The sequence below is a fragment of the Podarcis vaucheri genome, assembly GCF_965113315.1.
Source record: "Podarcis vaucheri genome assembly, chromosome: 10".
In the NCBI taxonomy this organism is placed as follows: Eukaryota; Metazoa; Chordata; class Lepidosauria; order Squamata; family Lacertidae; genus Podarcis; species Podarcis vaucheri.
The window spans coordinates 41,479,562-41,503,858 of NC_138748.1; the positions used below are offsets into that span (position 1 = coordinate 41,479,562).

The window sequence follows — 24,297 nt, forward strand, 5'->3', positions numbered from 1 at the left end:
GAAATAACCAAACTCCTATTTATTTTCATTTAAGACCATGGTTCATGTATTCTTTCTGCTATTTTGTCTCATTTACCTCAGACCCTGCCCCTTATCAACCAAATCTCCTCATGTTGTAATAACTGGCAAGAGGTCAAATATTTGCTTTGACCACAAAATTGAAAGGAAACTTTGAGTGGTCTTTGTTAGGAACAGTTTTCTGATTGGAGGAGAGCAGCATCCCGGGCAGTTTAATAGCCTCCTTCCCACTCTGTTGGGGGCACTCAAGTCAAGAGCGCTTCTCTCTCTGTGTAAGTCTTGTCTCCTGAGCCTTGCCCAAAAAGGACACAATGCTTCGAGGAAGGACTGTGAGATGCTGCCTTTTGCTGATGCTCTTGACCATCCTGCCTACACGGCCTGCATTGGAAGGTGCGTTACCAAGAATTGGGTGTCATTCCTCCCCCTAGTTTTCCTCCCCCCCCCAATATTCACTGGTGCCAGTGGCGTAGCGTGGGGGGTGCAGGGGGGGCAGCCGCACCGGGCACAACATCTGGGGGTTAGGGTTAGGGGGCGCAAATCCACGGGTTAGGGGGCGCAAATCCACGGGTTAGGGGGCGCAAATTACTTGCTTTGCCCCGGGTGCTGACAACCCACGCTACGCCACTGACTGGTGCAAACCCATAGAAGGCTGGCTTAATTCCCACAGGAAAAGAATATGACAAGTTAATTGTGACTTATTGCTTTCCTGTCAGTAGGGCTTCCTATATGAGTGCCTGCCTTTAGATCTGGGCCTCTGTTTTGGTTAAGAAATATTTCTTAACAGTAGTTAATCAGGCTCAAGACAAATTCCCAAAGCACTCAATGTGCCCTCTTCTTTGGGAACTACTGTTGCCCGCCAGCTTTTGTCACCCAGGCTCGTTTGAATATGGGTTACAGCTTTTCAGCAACAATTCATAATTATGGGAACTAAAGGCAGCACTCCTAACCTCTTTACCTCAGAGTAAGCTGCACTGAATTTAATAGGACTCAGGGGGAGATTCTAACCATGTTTGCTCAGGGGTTAGTTTAATGACAATGGAGGTTGCATTAGTCACAACTAACTTTTCCTTTGGTTTCAATGGGCTTTTAGTGTCACTGAAGTAAAGCTCATTGAGTTCAAGATTTACTCCAGGTAAGTGAGGCACAACTAACCCATACCCTTCAACATTCCTCAAATGAAAACAGGAACATTTCTCAGTCCCCCTAACAATTGACCCCATTCCTCTACACCCCCTAGGGAAACCCTCTAATTCCAATGTTATATTATTTCAATCTTTGGAAGATTTACAAAAAGAAAAACACATACCAATTAATAACTTTTAGAAAGGGGCAATGTTAGACGTGGATGCGCAAAGCATCTTAAAAATCGAGACTCCTTGCACCCTGCTCCACTCCCCCTTTCATTCCTCCTTGAATGGTCCTGATAGCCAACTCGCTACATGAAGCTGGATTTTAGGGTGGCAGCAGCCTCTCCTCCTCCTGACCCACTCTCCTGCAACTGCTGCAAACTGTCTAAGAGAAAAGGCCAGCAGCAGCAGCAGCCACACAGAGTCCCTGGAGAGCCACCAGGATGTTCCTGCAGAGCTGCCACTGCCACCGCCACTACTGCCACTGCTCTGAACAACCTCCAGCTCGTGCTCCTCTCCAAGCTCAGCAGCAGTAGTCCTGACGGGGAATTGGGGACATTCAGGGATCAGATCCCCTGCTAGCATGGCTTTTGTAATTCCAGAACTGTCCCCGAAAAACAGGGACACTTGGAGGTGATGCTAATCTTTTTGTTTGGTTGGAGTACTCGCCTTTTGCGCTGTTTGTTGCAGTAACCACAAGTAGAATATGACATAGGTTTAGCCAGCTTCATTACACTTCTGGTTTTATTTTGCACTGGAAGGTTTCCTAACAAAGAACGAGGACCCATCCTCACTTCTGTTTGTGCCACAATTTCTAGGCAGACGTATGTGATTTGTAGGCATGAGTGCAAGTGAGTGGGGTGGGTGGGTGTGGTCCCACCGCAGGAAACCCATTTGACTTTTGTTTTGATTTAGAGGTAAACAGTGAGTTTTCCCACTAAAGCAATGGGGCAAAATAAAGCCCTGCCTGGACCTGTGTCTACTTATGCCAGGCAACTGCAGAAAAAACTGGTGTGGATCGGTTAGAATTTATGTGAATGGGTTAAGAATTGATTCAGCTCTCTTAGTTTTTCCTACCTTGCAGTTCAGTGGTTGATGCACAACAGCAACAAAATGGAAACTTTCCCCTTTCTTTCTTTCAGACACCAATGTGGCCCTCGCCGGAGAGGCTTCACAATCCAGCAACATCCACCCGCTAGGAGCCGCTGGAAATGCCATTGACGGGTCCACAGCCAGTGATTTTAACCAGGGATCCTGCACCCACACAGATTCTGAAAATAATCCATGGTGGATGGTAGACTTGAAGGCACAATATCAAGTACTCCGTGTCACCATCACCAACCGGAAAGACTGCTGTGCTCAGCGTCTTAATGGGGCTGAAATCCGAGTTGGGGACTCCGCAGAGAGAGGAGGCACCACAAATCCTAGGTACTGTATATGGATCGGATGCTTTGTAGCCAGGGAAGAAGAAGCTGAGGCCCCCCAGGTGTTATTGGAGTACCACTCCCATCATCTTGATCCATTGTCTATGTTGGTTCAAGCAGGTGGCAGTTGGAGTCCAACAATATTTGGAGGGCCATGGGTTTCCTATATCTTCCTTTCATGTAGAGAAGTTGTGAGGTATGATTTTCTGTTCTGCCCTGTTTTCGTCACATGCAGTTCATTGTCTGCTGCAGTTCACTGTCTGCCAAAAGCTATGCTATTATGTTTTGCTTTCCACTGTGGCAAAACTTCTGTCATGAACACACCAGCTCCAAGTGTAATCTTGCAGTTGGCTGCAGAATGCAGTCTGGACAGGGGGGCTGGGCTTTCATGCTGCCATAGGAGAGCCCGCAGCTGCCAGCATCAAGTCCCCCTGATCTTGGATGGCTGGCTGATAAGGAAGGAACGGAGAGCAGGCTGGAACACAGCCAAAGCTCCCCGGAAGCCCAAACAGGTGTGGAAAGTCATAGACAGCTTTTCGGAACCGGAAGGGGCTGCAGCTGACTAAGTAAGTCTGAGGTGTAGGAATATAGGAAGGCTCCTAGACAAATCAAAGGGTCAATCTCTTCTGTCGACACAGGAAGAACCCCTCAGAAAAGTCAACTGAGTAATGGGGGCTGGAGGTTTGCTAGAGCCGTCCGGAAATAGATTGCTTGGTTTTTTTTGCAATAAATCCACCTTTTTAATTACTTGCGCTTACTGTGTTATCAAGCCGGGAACCTGGACTCCTAACAACTACATAACTTATGTAATTTATATAATTCAGTATGTAAATTACGTAGGTTGCTTTGTTCTGTTATGCCACGCCAGCATAGCTCTGACAGTAGAGCATGAGACTTTAAATCTCCAGGTCACGAGTTCAAGACCCACACTGGACAAAATATTCCTAATTTGCAAATGTTTGGGCTAGGTGACCATCATAGTCCTCTCCAACTCTACTGTTCTCTCATTCTATGTGGGGTTTTTTGCTGAAAAAAATTCTTCCATTATTGTTTAATGCTATTCATTATTTTTTTTAATGATTTCGTTTCTTTTCTAGATGTGCTACAATAAGTTCTTTGGGTGCTGGGGAAACAGAAACTTTTTACTGTGAATCATCGAAGGGCCAGTTTGTGACAGTTACCCTACCTGGGAAAGAATACCTCACGCTTTGTGAAGTCCAGGTGTTTGGATGTAAGATAGAGTCCCCTGGTACGTAGAAAAGATATTGTCATCTATTTGTGCGCAAAGAGACTGAGGCTGCGGACACACCCTGTATTTAAAGCACATTTAAATGCACGACTTCCCCCCAAGAATCCTGGCATCTTTAGTTTAGGATTGGCTTCTGTGATTCTGGAATGTCCAGCTTAAATGGGGCAGTTGACGGGTATAGTATACAGGCATAAACTCTTTCTTTCCATGCTCTGCTGCTACTAAGCCTGCAACTGAAATAACAGTTTCCCCTGATTACACCCAGGCTCTCCTTCCCTCCCTTCCTCACTTGTAGGGGATTCACCCACTGCTGAGATTTTGTTTCAGCACCAGACAAATACCATACCCTCCAACATGTTGAGGCTGAAAACTGGGATGAACATTTTTGGGCCCTAGGACCTCGCATACGATTGTGATCTCACATGTTTTTAGGCACCTGCTGAGAGCATGGCGAGAGCATTAATTAAGAATTAATTCAGCTCTCTTAGTTTTTCCTACCTTGCAGTTCAGTGGTTGAAGCACATCAGCAACAAAATGGAACCTTTCCCCTTTCTTTCTTTCAGACACCAACGTGGCCCTCGCCGGAGAGGCTTCACAATCCAGCAACATCCACCCGCTAGGAGCCGCTGGAAATGCCATTGACGGGTCCACAGCCAGTGATTTTAACCAGGGATCCTGCACCCACACAGATTCTGAAAGGAATGCTTGGTGGATGGTAGACTTGAAGGCACAATATCAAGTACTCCATGTCACCATCACCAATCGGAAAGACTGCTGTGCTCAGCGTCTTAATGGGGCTGAAATCCGAGTTGGGGACTCTGCAGAGAGAGGAGGCACCACAAATCCTAGGTATTGTATACGGATCGGATGCTTTGTAGCCAGGGAAGGGGAAGCTGCGGCCCCTCAGGTGTTATTGGAGTACCACTCCCATCATCTTGAGTTCAAGCAGGTGGGAGGTGGAGGCCAACAATATCTGGAGGGCCATGGGTTCCCCATCCTTTCCTTACATATAGAGATGTCATGAGGTACGCTTTTCTGTTCTGCCCTGTTTTCTCCACATGCAGGACTGTTTCCATTCCACAGCACTTTGCTTTCTGGTGAAAGCTAACTTATTTTGTCTTGCTGTCTGCTGTGGCAAAACTACATAAGTTATGAAATTTAGTACAGTGGTACCTCAGGTTACATACGCTTCAGGTTACATACGCTTCAGGTTACAGACTCCGCTAACCCAGAAATAGTACCTCGGGTTAAGAACTTTCCTTCAGGATGAGAACAGAAACCATGCAGCGGCAGCGGGAGGCCCCACTAGCTAAAGTGGTGCTTCAGGTTAAGAACAGTTTCAGGTTAAGAATGGACCTCCGTAATGAATTAAGCACTTAACCCGAGGTACCACTGTATATATATTAGGCAGGTTACATTGTCTTGTTATGCCATGCCAGCATAGCTCCGACAGGAGTACACGAGACTTTTAATCTCAGGGTCATGGGTTCAAGATTCCTAAATTGCAGAGGGTTGGACTAGATGACCCTTGTGGTCCTTTCAAACTCTGCTGTTCTATGATTGTGTGATTTCATTGGAATGGAAATGCAATGCAAAACGGGGAACAAGATGTAGTCAATTACATACTGATTTTGGATTGATCAGCAAATACTGATCATATCCACTGGATCAATTTCTGTTCCTCTCATGGGGTGAATTTGTCAACACTGGCCATTTCCACTTCTAGTTTGTCAACATTTTCTGGCATCCCTGCTTTACAGGATTATGGCACAGGGAGGACAATGGAGTGCAAATGTTCCAGACATATCCCTAGCAATTTGATTTCCCAGAACATATCAAATATTTGCTTTCTTTTCTGACTTTTTCATGTGAGTTCAGGTTACTGAAAAAAAAATCTTTCATTACTGTTTAATGCTATTTTTTTTTAAAAAAAATGATAATATATGATTTGGTTCTTTTCTAGATGTGCTACGATAAGTTCTTTGGGTGCTGGGAAAACAGGCAGCTTTAACTGTGAAGCATCAAAAGGGCGGTATGTGACTGTTACCCTACCTAGGAAAGAATACCTCACGCTTTGTGAAGTCCAGGTGTTTGGACGGAAGATAGAGTCCCCTGGTACGTAGAAAAGATATTGTCATCTATTTGTGTGCAAAGAGACTGAGACTGTGGACACACCAACAGAATGGTTGGGGCCCGTTCCACGGAGGGGGGGGGATGCACGGGGACACCCATTCTCAGGGATCACAGGTAGGAGGAGGAATTGTGCTAAGACCAGACCATGTCATTACCGAGGAGGCAAGTTTAGTCATTGTTTGAAGTCTATCCCTGCCTCCGGGTCTGGTCTAGACCAGAAGGATACTGGAATCAACAAGGGAGACCCAGATGCCAGGTAAATGATTCACAAGACGGCTGTCACCCACGACTTGGTTGTGGATGGAGGACTTGACCTGGCATGTGGTTCGATGAAGCAGATGGGCCTGTCCTTGCTGCTGCTTGTCCACCAGGTTTCTCTTACGCACAGCAACCCAGGACATATGGGCGGGTGGGTGCTGCAGTGATATTTGGAAGGCATTAGCTTACACCAGGCGTCCTATTGGGAAGACCCAGTTGTCTGAGTGCATGTTCTGGAAGGTGGGCGATAGGAGCAGTACAGGATTCCTTTTGGTGTACTGACCTCCCCGCCGCACCAAGGATTCCCTATCCAAGCTGCTTCAGGTCATGGCAGATGTTCTCCTAGGGACACCTAGTTTGGTTGTCCTAGGGGATTTTAACACCCATGCTGACACGCTCTTACAAGGGGCCCCTCAGAACTTCATGCATAGTATGACCTCCCTGGAGCTGTCCCTGAATAAGTTTGACCCAACTCATAGTCGTGGACATGCCTTAGACCTAGTGTTCACCTTTATGAATGTGGGTGATCTGACACTAAGGAAAAGCGAAACAAAAGAAGTTCCATGGTCGGATCACTTTCTGGTGCACCTGGACTTATCCACGACCCTTCCCATTTGCAGGGAGGTGGGGTCAATTTGTATGGTCCGTCCCCACCACTTAATGGATCCAAATGGTTTCCAGAGAGTGGTAGGGAATGTTTTATTCCGTATTGATGGTCTTTCAGCTGATTCCCTGGTGGCCTGCTGGAATGTGGACTTAACCAGGGCTATTGACTGTCTGGCTCTGAAGCACCCTCTCTGATTGCATGGAGCCTAGACAGCCCCATGTTTTCCCCAGAGTTGAGGGTGATGAAACAATCGCTGAAATGGCTAGAGTGCCAGTGGTGGAAATCTCATTTTGAATTAGACCAGACATGGGTTAGAGCTCAACGTTGAGCCTACCAAGTGGCAATAGTGACACCGTAGAGGAGCTTTCATCTGCAGAAGACAGCAGCAGGAGACTCTTTCAGGTGGTTTGTAATCTAACGGAACCACCTTTGCCGTTGGGGCCTGGTAAGGACCCCAAGATCTCCTGCAATGATTTTGCAAAATTTTTTGCAGATAAAGTGCAAAGTTTGCAGAGTTGGAAGGAGGTAGACTCCACCTTCCACCCTGGGAGCAGGGCTGGGGCAGAAGAGTGCTAGAGTCTTGTCTAGTCAAGTTGTATAGGATCAATTCCAATCTGTTACCTCCGAGGATGCGGACAGGCTGCTCGGACAAGTGAAACTGACCACCTGTCTCCTTGATCCTTGTCCATCCTGGCTCATAAAAGCGAGCCAGGAAGGGCTGGGCGATGGGCTCTGCAGGATGGTGACCTAGTGCTGGACCTTGGCACTCTGAGGTCACCATGCTCACAAGCACCAAAGTGAGAGTCTTTTGGTCTGGTGCTGTGGCATGAGGACTCACTCCAGAGCGTTGGACCAAAAACGGAGAGATCCGGCAATCAAACAGACGCCAGGATTGGCTTCTGTGATTCTGGAATGTCCAGCTTAAATGGGGCAGTTGGCGGGTATAGTATACAGGCATAAACTCTTTCTTTCCATGCTCTGCTGCTACTAAGCCTGCAACTGAAATAACAGTTTCCCCTGATTACACCCAGGCTCTCCTTCCCTCCCTTCCTCACTTGTAGGGGATTCACCCACTGCTGAGATTTTGTTTCAGCACCAGACAAATACCATACCCTCCAACATGTTGAGGCTGAAAACTGGGATGAACATTTTTGGGTTCTAGGACCTCGCATACGATTGGGATCTCACATGTTTTTAGGCACCTGCTGAGAGCATGGCGAGAGCATTAATGAAGAATTAATTCAGCTCTCTTAGTTTTTCCCACCCTGCAGTTCAGTGGTTGAAGCACAACAGCAACAAAATGGAAACTTTCCCTTTTCTTTCTTTCAGACACCAATGTGGCCCTCGCCGGAGAAGCTTCACAATCCAGTACCTACAGCTCGCTAGGAGCAGCTGGAAATGCCATTGACGGGTCCACAGCCAGTAATTTTAAACAGGGATCCTGCACCCACACAAATTCTGAAAATAATCCATGGTGGATGGTAGACTTGAAGGCACAGTATCATGTACTCCGTGTCACCATCACCAACCGGAAAGACTGCTGTGCTCAGCGTCTTAATGGGGCTGAAATCCGAGTTGGGGACTCTGCAGAGAGAGGAGGCACCACAAATCCTAGGTATTGTATACGGATCAGATGCTTTGTAGCCAGGGAAGGGGAAGCTGCGGCCCCTCAGGTGTTATTGGAGTACCACTCCCATCATCTTGAGTTCAAGCAGGTGGGAGGTGGAGGCCAACAATATCTGGAGGGCCATGGGTTCCCCATCCTTTCCTTACATATAGAGATGTCATGAGGTACGCTTTTCTGTTCTGCCCTGTTTTCGCCACATGCAGGACTGTTTCCATTCCACAGCAGTTTGCTTCCTGGTGAAAGCTAACTTATTTTTCTTGCTGTCTGCTGTGGCAAAACTACATAAGTTATGAATTTTAGTATGTATATTTGGCAGGTTTCATTGTCCTGTTATGCCATGGCAGCATAGCTCCGACAGTAGTACACGAGACTTTTAATCTCAGGGTCATGGGTTCAAGATTCCTAAATTGCAGGGGGTTGGACTAGATGACCCTTGTGGTCCTTTCAAACTCTGCTGTTCTATGATTCTATGATTTCATTGGAATGGAAATGCAATGCAAATCGGGGAACATGATGTAGTCAATTACATACTGGTTTTGGATTGATCAGCAAATACTGATCATATCCACTGGATCAATTTCTGTTCCTCTCATGGGGTGAATTTGTCAACCCTGGCCATTTCCACTTCTATTTTGTCAACATTTTATGGCATCCTGGCTTTACAGGATTATGGCTTTACAGGGAGGACAATGGAGTGCAAATGTTCCAGACAGATCTCTTGCCATTTGATTTCTAAAAACATAGCAAATATTTGCTATAATAATAATAATAATAATAATAATAATAGTAATAATACATTTTATTTATATCCCGCCCTCCCCAGCCGAATCCAGGCTCAGGGCGGCTAACAACAATCAAATAATCAAACAATCAAAAAATCCAACATTCTAAAAAAAATTCATTATGAAAATTAATTTAAATCAACTTGATGGCAACCGTTAAGCAAACCTCTGTGCAGGTTGCCAGAGGAGGGAGTCAGGCTGAGCCCTGACCAAAGGCCTGGTGGAACAGCTCTGTCTTGCAGGCCCTGCGGAAAGATGTCAAGTCCCGCAGGGCCCTAGTCTCTTGTGACAGAGTGTTTCTTTTCTGACTTTTTCATGTGAGTTCAGGTTGTTGAAAAAAAATCTTCCATTACTGTTTAATGCTATTTAAAAATAAATAAATAAATAATAATAATAATAATAATAACAATAATAATAATAATAATAATAATAATAAATGATTTGGTTCTTTTCTAGATGTGCTACAATAGGTTCTTTGGGTGCTGGGGAAACAGGCAGTTTTAACTGTGAAGCATCAAAAGGGCGGTATGTGACTGTTACCCTACCTAGGAAAGAATACCTCACGCTTTGTGAAGTCCAGGTGTTTGGATGTAAGATAGAGACCCCTGGTAAGTAGAAAAGATATTGTCATCTATTTGTGTACAAAGAGACTGAGGCTGTGAACACACCCTGTATTTAAAGCACATTTAAATGCATGACTTTCCCCCAAGATTGGCTTCTGTGATTCTGGAATGTCCAGCTTAAATGGGGCAGTTGACGGGTATAGTATACAGGCATAAACTCTTTCTTTCCATGCTCTGCTGCTACTAAGCCTGCAACTGAAATAACAGTTTCCCCTGATTACACCCAGGCTCTCCTTCCCTCCCTTCCTCACTTGTAGGGGATTCACCCACTGCTGAGATTTTGTTCCTCCCAATTGTTATGATTCTGCCATGTCAGGGAACCCTGGGAACTGTATTGTTAAATGAGAGAATCTTTCATTAAAGGATAATTTCCCAGAATTCTTTGGAGGAAGCCATGACAGTTAAATCATGATAGAACCCAGAAGCGAGATTCAACTATTTTGTTTCTTTGTATTTAAATGATAAATCAGGTTAAGTACACAGTATACCATCCATCATTATCATACCTGAAATTGGGACACGCATTGCTGCTGGCTGAGTGACATGAGCTGTCCAACACTCTTACCCCTAAAAAAGTGTGGTGAGAGCACAGCATTGGCACCCTGGGTTCATTAGAGGGCAGTGCCAGAGTGCTGGACCTTTGACACTCTGGTGCAATCCTGCTCACGAGCTGAGAGTCCTTTGGTCTGCTGCTGTGGCAGGACTCGCACTAGAATGCCGGACGAAGAAAAGAGAGATTCCCTAGGAGAGAAAATATACAAAAGAAGAGCATTTGCTATAGTATTATTTTGGATTCAGTGTTTGTAATTTTTGTTATGATTATGCATTGAAAATAAAAAAAAGAAAAGAAAAGAAAAGAAAAGAGATTCCGGAATCAAGCAGAAACTGGGATTGGCTTCTGTGATCCTGGAACATTTCCCCTAAAATGGGGCTGTTGACGGGTATGGTATTCAGGTGTAACATTATTTAAAAGACAATAGGTTATCACAATTGCCAGTAAGGAAATACAGGATACAGCTATGCTATTAACGCGGGTGGCACTGTGGGTTAAACCACAGAAGGTCCGCAGTTTGAATCCCTGTGACGGGTTGAGCTCCCGTTGCTTGGTCCCTGCTCCTGCCAACCTAGCAGTTTGAAAGCACGTCAAAGTGCAAGTAGATAAATAGGTACCACTCCGGTGGAAAAGTAAACGGCATTTCCATGCGCTGCTCTGGTTTGCCAGAAGCGGCTTAGTCATGCTGGCCACAAGACCCGGAAGCTGTACACTGGCTCCCTTGGCCAGTAAAGCAAGATGAGCGCCGCAACCCCAGAATCGTCTGTGACTGGACCTAATGGTCAGGGGTCCCTTTACCTTTATGCTATAAACTAAGTCAATAAAAAACATATTAAGAGGAAAACAATGTGTGGTCTATTATTATAAAGGCTTCACCCAGGCCCTGAAAGTGGACCACAGCTTGCCAGCCTAACTGGGCAATGGCAGGCAGGCTGCAGCACTAGCCCTGCCTCTGGGTCTGATTGGACTAAGCTGAACAGGCTTCACTCTGGTCAGCCCCATGGGTATTTAATCCCAGGTCCTAGTCCATCTCCTTGTCCAGTTTTGAAAAAAACTATTTGTATATACTTCACCTGTTGTGTAATGCTGCCTACCAATGTAACATAAAATTGTAATAATAACTTTATTTTACTTTACAAAGAAACACACCAAGTACACGTTATAACCGATCGGTGGTCCAGTCTTCCAACAGGTCTTGACAAGCAAGTCCTGGCAGGCGAGCGTGTCGCGCATTGCTGGGAAGTCCGTCGCTGGGAATAAGTGTGCTGTGTATGTTACTTGGGTGTGTGTGTGAATCCCCTCCCCCTTGAAAAAGGGGCGGTAGGCCAAATAGGTTTGGGAACCTCTGGTTTAGAAAGTTCACATCTACTATATTCATTGACTTTCCTGTGCGACATTGACAAAATTCTTCTCGAGTTCTGTGCTATTTGGGGGTTTGCGATACCAGTGAACACTATCAACCAAGTATACAGTGGTACTTTGGTTTGCATACATTTTGGATTATAAACACGTCAAACCTGGAAGTGCGTGTCCCGGTTTGCAACTTTTTTGGGGATTACAACCATTTTTTTTTTGGATTACAAGCAAATTTTTTTTGGAGGCCTCATTGGCAAAAGCACGCCTTGAGTTACAACCTGTTTTGGTTTACAAACGGACCTCCAAAACGGATTATGGTTGTAAACCAAAGTACTGCTGTGCTTTGTTTCTTTTAATAAGATTTGGCATGGCTCAGTGAAACACATAGGAAGTCTTGCTTTGACATTTAACATATGTTTTGTCTAGGAGATGAAGAGGGGACTGCATCTGGAATGGAAGAAGCAGAAGGTCAGTAAATGATCCTCACATTCATGTGTTCCAAAGGCCTAAAACATTATACACTAGACATGAACAGTCAATATTTATTTAGCTGGTTAGTTTGAATCAATATGGTAAATTTGGTCGTTTTCACCTCACCAAACTGGACGCTTGTCCCTCTTGTTCCTAAGCCTCTATAAGGTGCTAATTTCATCTTGCAGGGCACAGCCCTCCATCCCACTCACCCCCATCACAATCTTTAAGGCAGTGACCTGGGGCCCTTCAGATCTTATTGGACTTCAACTCCCACCAGTCCCAGCCAATATGGGCAATGACCAGGGATGATGAAAGTGCCAGATGCGTACAGTTATCCAATCATTTTTTTCTGCTGAGAGCTACAAGTGGATTTGTGTGTGTGTGTGTGTGTGTGTGTGTGTACACTCTTCTATTGTGTGCATCCTGCTATATTCCACGCGCACTAGTGGGTAGGACAAAGCGCAGTGGATGGGGAAGCCTCCCATAAAAACCTTTCTGCTGCTCCCACCAGATACATGTTGTTGTTATTGTTGTTATTTATTAATGAGGCATGGCAGTGCGATCTGGAGCAAATAACCCAATAATATGATGCTTCTAGTCAAGACATACCCACTTGGAATGTACAAACTGCAAAAGTGAACAGGGACTTTCATCCCAATAGCCAGAAAGCAGCCACTCTAAGGAGACAGGTGGAGGTGGGCAGATGAGGACCCTTTCCCCTCATCAACTGAGGAAGCTCAGTGTGTCAGAATTGGACAGTTCTTGTTTTGGATGTAGACCCATATAATCTTCTCCCCATCTTGAATTCTGCAGGACATCCTGTGTGAAAAGGAAGAAATATAAGTTCAAAGTAAGTTCATTTTCACTTCTCTTCAAATTCACTAACCTCAAACTTAGGGCTACCTCATTTATTTATTTTTTTGAGAGGTTTATAAGGGCTGGTTCTGAACTCTGCCTTGGACTGAATTTTGGGTGAAATTTTGGGCTTCCACTTAGACAGATCCCCCAAATTTGGCAGAGAGTCTTGCTTCAAATTGGCACCATTATTTCACATGCTGAACAGCTACCAACCTATAGGAAGTGAAGTTTTAGGCTATTCAGGTCTGACTTCAATCGCTTCCAAACAAAATGTATATTGATCAATCGTCCTGATTTGTTTTCACAAAACTTGCACAGAGTTTATATGGCGTCACCATCAAAGGATTATGCTGCATTTCCACTATGGTTTCACCTCATTTTTCTTACTGGAAACATTGGGGGGAGGGTTGGGGGGGGGGAGCAGATTTGTTGTAAAAGAGCTGTTTATGGTTGCCAGAACAGTTTCCATTGGTTTAGGTGTACTGATGGATAGCAGTGTAAAAGGGACCAGCTAGAATTTGTTGAGATTTGTGATTCTGTTCTTTAATCAGCTCTTTTTGCCTTTTTTTGTATTTTAGATCTGTTCGGCACAGCTTTCCCTTTTCCTGACGAAACAGACAAAAGCTATTATGTCTTGGATTCCACACACTAGTACTGGCAGCATTTATTCTTTGCAAGAGATTAGTTCCAGAGTTACAGACATGAAATCCCTTTTCTTTCCTGTTGGTACTACAACAAATTCAATGTCTGGCAAGAGACAAAGGAACCCTCGATTTAGACCTGAGCAGTACCACAGTCTGCTCACCTCAAATCTGCTATCCACAGCCCTGTCCTATTAGGCACATTTCCTAATAGGAATCCTCTTTATCTTACTATTCTCCATGATTTAGGTTGTCTGTCTGATTTTTATTTTCAGAAGATTGCAGGCTGAAAATGTATTATACGTGTTATAGATCAACATCATCTGATTTATTTTCACATTTCCATGTTTGTATGTACAAGGGAGCAATGCATAAAGAAGAAATAACTATGTAAGTGCTTCTTATTTTAACATAGAGATTAAATATGGTTGTGCCTCAATTTTTTCCATTTGTTTGTTTTATATTGGATCCTATTGTTTGTAAGAAGAAAACAGAAGACTTGGATCTGACAGCTGTCTACATATAGTTCCATTTGATTATTAAGAAAAGGGCCTTAGCTTAGTAGTAGAGCCTCTGCTTTGAATGCAGAAGGTCTTGGGTATAATCCCTGGCACCTCCATCTAGGGCTGGGAGAAACTCCCACCAGGAGCCCCGGAGAGTTGCTTTCAGTCAGTGTAGACAATATTGAGGTAGGTGGACCAATGGTCGGATTCCCTATAAGGCCAGCTTTCTCTGTGTGTCTGTGTATAATGTATATATTTATCAGGTTCAATTCCTACCAGCTCCAGGATCTTGGGCTGTAGAACACCCCTCTCTGCCTGATGCCCTGGATAGAGTAGATAAGATTAGTCTGTCAGCTGAAGTTAGCATCGCAGGTGAGTGTCCTCCTCCTGCATGTGGATGGCTCTGTTGCATCTGGAATATTGCTTTGTAAGCAATCTTTTGTAAGCATCCACTTTCTTTCTGCTCGTTGCAGAGCATAGGCTTTGTGGGGGAGATGATGGGTTAAATGGGAGGCCCCCATCTGTATACAGAGAATTGTAGTGGGTGACTTTAAACCAGAACATTTTCCTCCATAGCAGAGCGTCTACCTGCTGTGCAGGGGAAAAGCCTCTCATTTCAGTGGCCTTGCAAAAAACAAAATATGGGTGTGCAGTGGAGTGGCTTCTCAGTGTGAACCTCGGGTCAGACTATTGAGCCACCTTGCTCAATCCTGTCCAGTCACAGGCAGTGGCTCTCCAGGGTTTCAGCAGATGTCTCTTTCAGCCCTGCCGAGAGATGCCAGAGACTGAACCTAGCAGCTTCCGCATGCAAAGTACGTGCTGTAATCCTGAGCGCTGGCCCTTCCCCAAGTCAGTAGCCGGTCAGCACAGCCACCAGAGAATATCTACCACGGCCACCCACCACACAACCATTTATCCACGTGCATCCTGCTAATTCCATGATGTCATTAGGGTAGCTACTACGATAGCTGCTTGCACTATTCTTTTAAAAGCTGGATTGCTCTCCCGCCCGCTGTGCATCCCAGACAATCAGAAAGCAGCAGTTCTGTAAAACATTCCATTTCCAAAGTAATTGTGATGATTGGCTGAGATCATACCTTATTTTCTCTACATTCACATAAGACTCTGAAGATTCAGTCATCTGGCTAGCATAGTGTCACCAGTTATTTCAAGAAGAGGAAGGGTAGTGTATTCCCTTTGGGAGATGACTACATTCCCTTTGAGTCAGGAATAGTGTGTGTGTGTGTGTGTGTGTTTGTAAATGTGCTTTGGGAAAAGCGAACACATAATGTTCACTTGCAAGGATTGTTTCCTGAATACGATACAAGCTGCACTGTCCCCAGTCAGTTTCCAGCGTGTCACATCCTTCTGAATTAGTCGGGCAGGGAGGGGGGGGGTGGCGGTGGCAGCAGGAATGTCAGGAAATGACAAATTCCTGGTGTGATGCAAAGCAGTCCCAGGGGGGCAATAGGACTGTAGTAAGTATAAATTTGGCTTGTCCAGAAACAGCCTGAGAGTCATTCTTGGGAACACTGGATTGAACCGAAAACGATGGTAGGTGGGATTATTCCTTTGTCCTCAAAAACTCTGTAGCCATTTATTTAGAAGAGCTTTGTCCTAGTTTCTGCTAGTTTATAAAATAATGGAGTTTACCAAAAAAGAGAGACCCTAGTTCTTATTCCACTGATTTAAGCAGAAGGTAAAGTCAATGATTATAATCCTGCTTTACTTTCTATCATTCTTATGGGTCACCACTTAATTGGTGAAACTTCCAACATGTGTGATATGCTAAAACAAGCAGGTAGATGATACACAGTGCTTGTTTTGAGTATTGAGTATTAAGGACAGGTTTTTATTACTTTGGAAGATACCTCCAGATGACAGCTTGTGTTATTGCACAGCATTACAAATAAATAAATTTAAATTTAAATTTAAATTTAAATAAAAAATAAATTTGCTGGTAAATAAGTCCAGCAAATGAATATGGGATATTAGAGAAGATGGGTTTGCTAGTAAGTGCCAGGAATCTTGCTTTGGAGTAGCTATATTGTGGAAGTTTCACTCTGAGATGTTTTTTGTCTGGAGAATAGGTTGTGTATGTGAATTATCTGGGTGTCCTTCCTTTCTTTTCCCTGTGGGCTGTAGACACTTCTTGTTTGATAAGCCCCAGGGCCTCCTGCTCTCTATATCGGCATGCTACAATCTACTGCATGAGTACTTGTCAAACGTGACAGGGTGACATTAGATTAGGGCTGTGGCTGGTAGCGCGCATTTGATAAGACAAGCAACGAGGGCAGATAATTCTTTGGTGTGTGATACGAAGCACTGAAGGAGAGTGACAACCAGGAAAACCTTTTTCAAAAGAAATGATGACATTAATAAAGAAAAACAAGCAGTTGTGCCCAGGCCTCCAACAGACATAACGGGTTGTATCTAACTTTAATTATACACAGACAATTTTCAGAGGGGGTAGATGTGTGCTAAATCTGTTGCACCCAATAACAACAAATAACATCAAGGCTTTTCTAGTCCAGCAATCTGTCTCCTACAGTAGCCAGCTTGTGCCTATGGGAAGTCAACAAACGGGACATGAGTGCCATAGTGCTCTCTCACTCTTGTTCTCCAGCAAGTGGTATTCAGAGACATCCTTATCCTTACCTTTAGAGTCAAAGTCTGATAGGATCTGCTCAAAGGAACCACTGGTGTTTATAGGATCTAGCTCTACAGTGGTACCTCGGGTTACAGATGCTTCAGCTAACAGACTCCACTAACCCAGAAATAGTACCTTGGGTTAAGAACTTTGCTTCAGGATGAGAACAGAAATTGCCCAGCGGCAGCAGGTGGCCCCATTAGCTAAAGTGGTGCCTCAGGCTAAGAACAGTTTCAGGTTAAGAACGGACCTCTAGAACGAATTAAGTTCTCAACCTGAGGTACCACTGTACTAGGGGGAAAGGTGGTGTCAATGTCCCAGATGCATCTGCAGGCCTGGCTGCCAGAGTGTGCTGTTACCTTTCTAAATGCCCTTCTCTCTCCCCTCCCCCCAGCTTCCCATCAAGGTTATGGACAACTTTCCCCCTCACACTTTTGATCCTACACATCACTTCCATGTCGTACTGCTGGATCAGAGAAGCAGGCTTCGGGAGCACATCAGGAGTCTCCGGGAGATTTCACGGAGAATCAACAAGCTGCACAGACGCTCTCTAATCGCCCATTTCACTGGGAGTTCTTTAAGTGCCGCAGGAGCCATCGTGGCCATCGTGGGGCTGTCCTTGAGCCCTGCAACATTAGGGGCATCCCTTTTGGCTTCTGGGATGGGCCTAGGAGTGGCGGCTGCAGGAGGGGCCGTCACGGTGACTTCTGACCTCTCCTTAGTCCTCTCTAATTCCAGGGAGGTGAGGAAGGTCAAGGAGACTGCAGTGAGCTGCCATGCTCAGATGAGAGAAATCATGCACTGCCTGGAATTCTTGCACCGCAGCCAGGGCCCGGCGGATCCTAGGTTACTGCCGGCTGAGAGAAATGCCTCCGTCACACTGTACAATTCCATCTGTTTCATGGTGTTCTGCGGCTCCCACAGCTTCCTGGTCCCTGAGCACAACGAAGAGGTGACCAAAGTGAGTCATGCTGTGCTCAAGGCAAAAGTGCAGAAGCTGGCAGAAAGCCTAGAAGCCTGTGCAAGGCCCATGGATGAGATCTGCGAACTTTTGGAGAACAGGAAAGAATCCCCCCTGAAGACAAGAAGAATAGCACTCTAGGAGGATGTCCAAGGTCAAAATCACCCACATCCTCTGAAAACGACGACGGGGGCCTAAAAGACCTAAAACACACTGTGTTGTTCCTATTAGGATTGTGCCAAATCAGAGTTTTCTCCAGGCATTTCTCGATACTTGCAGCCAACCCCCTTCAGGGGCTCAGTCTGTATTGCACATGTTATGTCTGTGCACAGCAAATAGAAATTGTAGCAACACAAGTGCTGGTCTATGCTATCAGCACATCCCAAGGTCTGTCTCACAGCACATCATACCTTGCTTTTTTAGGGGGGTTGGGGAAGACTTCCACATTTCTCATTTGGTGCTAAAACACTGAACTCGATGCAATTAATGCTTCTGCATGCATGTACTCCAGCATACTTTCCCCCATAGCCGTCAACTTTTCCCTTTTCTTGCAAGGAATCCTATTCGGAATAAGGGAATTTCCCTTTAAAAAAGGGAAACATTGACAGCTATGCTTTCTCTCTCCCGCCCCCCCCCCCACCTACCCAGGGTAATCAGGAGAAGTAGACAGGGACACTTGCCAAAGCTCTGATTAAATTTTTCTCCCACAGCGCTGAGCTAGGTGAAAACTGTGGTCGTGAGGGAACCAGAGCCAGCCTAGGAAGGAAATGGCTGCAGATTCCAGAACTTGCAGTTTCCAAAGCTCTGCGAGGCGGATAATGAGGGAGTCAAAGGCCAGAGAGCCTGAATGAACCTGAATAGTTTCCAGTGATGTTCTTAGTAGCGGATGGGAATTGCACTCGCAAGTGCGGCAGGAGTTTAATGAGTTTGGCTTTGGTTTGTCGCTCAAACTTCATCCGCTCTTTATCATGCACTCTTCCAGTACAGGCAGGCAAATTAAGGCTCCACTAACTTTAGTCTTAGAATCATAGAGCGGGAAGGTGCCCAGAGAAGGTCACCTGGTCCGACACCCTGCAATGTAGGAATCGCAGCTAAAGAATCCCCATGATTCCTCTTGATTCCTGTGTGCTTATTCCTTCAAACCAGCCCTGGGGGGCGGGGGAGGGTGCTGCCTGCCTGTTTCCTTCTCCTCACTCTTGGTTTTGCCCTTATAGAACTCACAGGGAGGAGGACAGGAGCAAAGGTAGAATCAGTGCCTCCACCTGCTATTGGCTGTGGCTCAAATATGGTTGGCCTCTCTTCCTTCTGCCCTACAAACCTAGTAGGCAACAGCTGCCATTCCTAGCTTTAACCACCACCTATCTAAAGTGGGTGCTCCCCCCCCCCCACACCACATGCTCAGGGACATGGTGTATTGATGTATTTTTGTATTTATTTGTTCTGGGTAATTTAAATGTGGATTTGAAGTTTCTATTTAAAGAAATAATAATACAGCCACGACAAGATGCAAGAGCTCATTCTACAGAGCCAAGGTTTGCTATATCTGAGGCATGACAATATCCTTGTTTGATGTCCCCTTCCCCTTGTCCGTTCCCCACAGACCCCACCATCAAATGACCTGGGAAAGACGAGCAGATGGGACTAGCAATTCACGTGTGAATTTTTTTTAAAAAAGTCACTTCACCCTTTTTTCCAGATTTGAAAAGTGGAGAACTGAACTTGCAATTAGAAAAATGAACAACCAAGGGAAACCAAAGCTGACAGACACATTTCCCCATGCCTTCTCCAAGACAGGGGATGCGGGTGGTGCTGTGGGTTAAACCACAGAGTCTAGGACTTGCCGATCAGAAGGTTGGCGGTTCGAATCCCCACGATGGGGTGAGCTCCCGTTGCTCGGTCCCTGCTCCTGCCAACCTAGCAGTTCGAAAGCACGTCAAAGTGCAAGTAGATAAATAGGTACCGCGGGAAGGTAAACAGCGTTTCCGTGCGCAGCTCTGGTTCGCCAGAAGTGGCTTAGTCATGCTGGCCACATGACCCGGAAGCTGTACGCCGGCTCCCTCGGGCAATAAAGCAAGATGAGCGCTGCAACCCCAGAGTCGGTCACGACTGGACCTAATGGTCAGGGGGCCCTTTAACTTTTACTCTAAGACAGAGCTTATGATATGCAAATGTCTGTAAATATATGCAGATGTGAGGGTAACGTGTGACGTCAGTTTTGTGTCTTCAAAACACTGCTGATGAGCAAGAACTAAGCAGAAGAATTAGGTAGAAGATGGGACAGCTGTTCTTGTTGGCATCAATTTGTCTAGAGAGACAATGGAATAGTGCACCATCGGGGATACAGTCAAACCATTGGAGAGTTACAGCGCCTGCTGTGGCTGTAGAGAGCAATATGGGAGAGACGTGTTTTATTGCAGCTGGGGCAGATGAAAGCATTTGGTTGTGCTGTTACAGGTACATTATGGCGTTTCCTCTCTCCGCCTTCCTCCCAGTGGTCATTTCTCCTCTGTGGGATGGTATCCCTTGGAAAACAGCAATGAAAAGTTGGAAGAGAGAAGAGGTAGAACTGGGCAGTGGGTATGTTGCTTACGAGGGCAAAACAACTCTACATGAGTAGTGGGGAGGACACTGCATAATGGTACGGGTGGCCTGTGAAGATAAGGAGATGGTTTGAAAGATGCATGTAAGCTCAGACGCAGGTTTACCAACTTGGTGAGAACTAGGCCATAGATCAGTGTTTCCCAACCGGTGTTCCGCGGCACACGAGTGTGCCGTGAGACATCGGCTGGTGTGCCGCGAGATACCTGGAGGGAGGCGGGCGAGTCGGGCGGCGAGAGGCGGGGCGGCGGCGGCGAGGAGAGGTCGCGCCTCCTGCTGCTGCCTGGCGCTCCTCCTCGCAGCCGGCAGCGCTGCCTGGGCGCCTCCGCGTGACTCTGCCTCGCTGGGTTTGGTCTCCCAGCAGAGACGGGTCACACGCGCCCCTCCCTCCCTCCCTCAGCCTGCGCAGAGGGAGAGCCAGAGAGAGGCATCGCTCCTGCGCTCCGAGGCGGATTGAGCGCAGCTGAGAGGAGCTGCCGAGGGAAAAAACTTTCACTTTTGTGCGTCCCTCCCGGCGTGACGCTGCGCGCTGACGTCACGGGGCAGGGCTTTAATGGTGGTGTGCCGCGAGATTTTTTTTCAGTAAACAGGTGTGCCGTTGCCCAAAAACGTTTGGGAAACACTGCCATAGATTACACACAGTTATGCTATACTTCAAAGACCTGTTTGATGCTCTTTATTTCTTCGCTTGTGGCTCAGGCTCAGGTGGAATGGTGGGCAAGAGACAAGATTTAAATGTACTGGATCCTAAGGAATTTGTGTACGGGGTGAGCTTCCTCTAAACTCATCCTTGACTTTCTGCTCTTTGGGGGAAGGGACAAGAGACATGGCCAAAAGGATCTGCTTGCTATTTTGGGTATTTGTAAAACCAAGGAACAACTTGCACAGATAACTAACTCTGATCCAATACAAAATACAAATTAAATGAATGAGCACAAAGTAACCTTGTGTCTGTGTCTATTTGTATAGATTGTTTACTCACAAAACTGCTTATTCAAGCAATGGGAATGCCACAGCAACCTTAGTGGAGGCAGGCTGCTTTGAACATAGTTAATGGAGAGTTAAAGGGCATTCGTAATAATGCATTTATTTTCAAACATGCAGGTTGCGTAGGTATTAAGGGGTGCAAAAATAAGCACACTGGCCGTCTCCTTAAATCAGAGCAGAATCAATCTGCTTCTTTACAAGTTCTTCTCATGAGGGCGTTTTGGGCTTCTGGGCTTGCTAATGCTATCTGTCACACAGAGTGCTGGTTTAGATTTCCTGCCTATTGCCTATTGTTATATAAGGACAGGATGTAGCATAGTTGGACTCCAGTAACTGAGGGCTCAGGGACGTCATCATTTCCACAGTGCTCACGCACGTAGCCAGGAGTTTTTGCAATCATGCCGCTTGGGTATTGGAGATCCTTCAGTATCCAGAATGAGTCCCTGGGGATACTTTGCTGGGACTTTCTGAAAATCACTGTCAATCAACTGCTAGGTTTAGGTTTGGCAAATAGTCCACATCCAAGGAAGAACTGCTTCTGATTTTATTTGGTATTATTAATCATAAGGATTTATACCAGCCCTTCAACAAGTTTCCTTTTGCAAGATTTGCAGGCAAATCTCTTAGACTCATTTATTGAATCTGATATCAAAGGGCTGGTGCTGGGTAAGATGTTGCTGTGTGAGTCTGTGAAGAACCCTCGACTTTCATACAGTTTATGACTTTTAATCCCCTCCCTGCTATTTTGTTAAAACACATGTATAAGTAAGGATCGCTGCCAAATTTTTAAAAAGACACTTGGGAGGTGCACTTATGAGCATGCACAAAGGGAAAGCTTCCTCGACAATCCAGAAACCATCAAACTGAGCTATGTGATTTAGTGTCCTTCGCTAGCCTGACCCAGCAGTGGCTAGAGGGCTAAGAGTATACTTCGGAGGACTGGGTTCAAAGGGCTACTTACCCACAAAACTTTGCTGCATGACTTTGAGCCAGTCACCCTTGCTCAGCCTAGCCAACAAGGTTGCTATGAGGCCTCTTTTTGCGCAACTTAAGAAAACAATAAAAAAATTAAAAAACAAACAAATGCAAGCCAATTAAAATACAGCATCAGCTTCAGAAGATGTAACTAAAAACTTCATTTTAAAAAATGCTTTCAACAGCTTTGTTGTTTCTATGATAACAAAAGATAGGGAACCATACAGTGGTACCTTGGTTTAAGAACTTAATTCGTTCTGGAGGTCTGTTCTTAACCTGAAATTGTTCTTAACCTGAAGCACCACTTTAGCTAATGGGGCCTCCAGCTGCCGCCGCACCGCTGGAGCACGATTTCTGTTCTCACCCTGAAGCAAAGTTCTTAACCCGAGGTACTATTTCTGGGTTAGCGGAGTCTGTAACCTGAAGCGTATGTAACCCGAGGTACCACTATAGTTGCTTTTCGACTCCCCCCATCATGGTGCCCCAATGGACCATTACAGATCCCAACACATCAAAACTAGTTTATGTTTTATGTTTAGGTTTGCTTATAAGTCGCTTTGGATTTTCCTGAACAAGATAAAGTAACTAACAAGTTCAACAAACAGACAAACTTAAATTGTAAATCACTTAGAGGTTCTATCAAGCAGGATATATATGATGTTGAATAAATTTTGTTAAATAAATATATGGATTTTATTTCCCTTCCCCCAACCCCTCGGGATCTCCTAACATTTATTTATTACACGACAAAAGTGCTCCCTTTTCTTTCCGAACTCGTCATCCCCGCAGCTATTTTCCTCTTGTTAGTTCCCGACCTCGCTTGCCCTCCAGAGGTGAACTGCAAGTCCCAGAACCCTCCGCGCGGACAGCAGCCCTCGCGGCTTTTTGGACTACAGAGATAATAGAACGAAGAGTACCACATCTCTCATTATCTAATGTACTGTATATAAACTTTTGAGCGCTACATTGGAATCCATTTTTAAATTTCACCAGGGGAGGAAGGCAGTGCTGTCTATAAAAATTAATGAGAAAGCCGGGATTTTACTTGGCTGTGACTAGGCATCAGCGCGCCCACATCCGAACAAAAAGTAGTAAAAAGGAGCTCGTAGCTTTTCTAACGTAGTTCTTGCGTCAGAGTGCTTACTTATTTTATAAAAAAAGTTTTATAAATTTGCTTAGCTAATGCCAATTCCCCGATATGACCCGCATATTGCAGTTTGTGGGGAACGTGGCTGACAACCCTGCAGTGCAGTCCACTATTAAAAATGGCAGTTCACATACCAGGCTGAAGGTGCGTTTGAATCCCTGGCTAAACATTCCGCATAGAAAATGCACTTTTAAGCTACAGCAAAGGTCAGTTTTGCTTGCACAGCGCTTCAGCCAGCCAGTGTCCTTCCTCCCGGCATGTCACATGGATGGAAGCGCCGTGCATCCTTGACTTGCACGTGGACGACCTGCGCTTTTATTTACTTCTTTTTAATTGCATCGACACCCTTTTCTCCCGAGAAGCTCGAGGAGGGGTAATGGGGTATGCGTGGCTCGTCCCAGCTCCATAGTACACTCATGATGACGACAGCCCTGCGAGATGGGTTGACTTACCCAAGATCATTCTGCAAACTTCGTGGCCGAGTCGGGATTCGAACTCAGATCTCCTCCTATGTGCTGATCCTACACTCTCACCACTACACCAGAGACGTGTTGTTTTTGTTTTGTTTTTAAGTGCTTCCAAACAATTACATTCGCCGCATGAAATAACACCCGAGGTATAAGGCGCAGGCTTCTTTCCCCGTTAAGCGCCTCCAAATTCCGGCACAATTTTCTCCATTGAAGTGGAAGACGGCTACACTGCAACCGGAAGTTGGCGTCGCGTGTAACTCTACCCTTTTCCTATCT

General features: G+C 45.5%; 2 protein-coding genes and 1 long non-coding RNA gene across 3 annotated transcripts; 2 read left to right on the forward strand and 1 right to left on the reverse strand.

Moving 5' to 3' along the window:
• The first annotated feature begins 233 nt into the window (after nucleotides 1–233).
• Nucleotides 234–14,109, forward strand: LOC309541836 (uncharacterized protein). Its single transcript, XM_082240013.1, has 10 exons — nucleotides 234–408; nucleotides 2,288–2,573; nucleotides 3,667–3,818; nucleotides 4,382–4,667; nucleotides 5,782–5,933; nucleotides 8,146–8,431; nucleotides 9,682–9,833; nucleotides 12,184–12,225; nucleotides 13,045–13,081; nucleotides 13,668–14,109. Exons 1-9 carry the CDS (start codon nucleotides 330–332, stop codon nucleotides 13,056–13,058), a joined length of 1,449 nt encoding a protein of 482 aa, XP_082096139.1. The 5' UTR covers nucleotides 234–329; the 3' UTR covers nucleotides 13,059–13,081; nucleotides 13,668–14,109.
• LOC309541862 lies at nucleotides 12,004–24,189 on the reverse strand. Its single transcript, XR_014223983.1, has 3 exons — nucleotides 24,004–24,189; nucleotides 12,841–13,050; nucleotides 12,004–12,204 (listed from the first exon to the last, which is right to left on the reverse strand). It is a non-coding gene; the product is annotated as an uncharacterized lncRNA (long non-coding RNA).
• APOLD1 (apolipoprotein L domain containing 1) lies at nucleotides 15,739–18,490 on the forward strand. The gene is made up of 2 exons (XM_082240046.1): nucleotides 15,739–15,787; nucleotides 17,278–18,490. The coding sequence occupies exons 1-2, from the start codon at nucleotides 15,785–15,787 to the stop codon at nucleotides 17,983–17,985; spliced, it is 711 nt and encodes a 236-aa protein (XP_082096172.1). The 5' UTR covers nucleotides 15,739–15,784; the 3' UTR covers nucleotides 17,986–18,490.
• Nucleotides 24,190–24,297: the final 108 nt, after the last annotated feature.

Coding starts and splice junctions, on each gene's coding strand:
- LOC309541836 (XM_082240013.1), top strand. CDS start 330: ATGCTTCGAGGAAGGACTGTGAGATGCTGCCTTTTGCTGATGCTCTTG. Junction 2,574..3,666: donor GGAGGCACCACAAATCCTAG/GTACTGTATATG, acceptor TTTCTTTTCTAG/ATGTGCTACAATAAGTTCTT. Junction 9,834..12,183: donor ATGTAAGATAGAGACCCCTG/GTAAGTAGAAAA, acceptor TGTTTTGTCTAG/GAGATGAAGAGGGGACTGCA.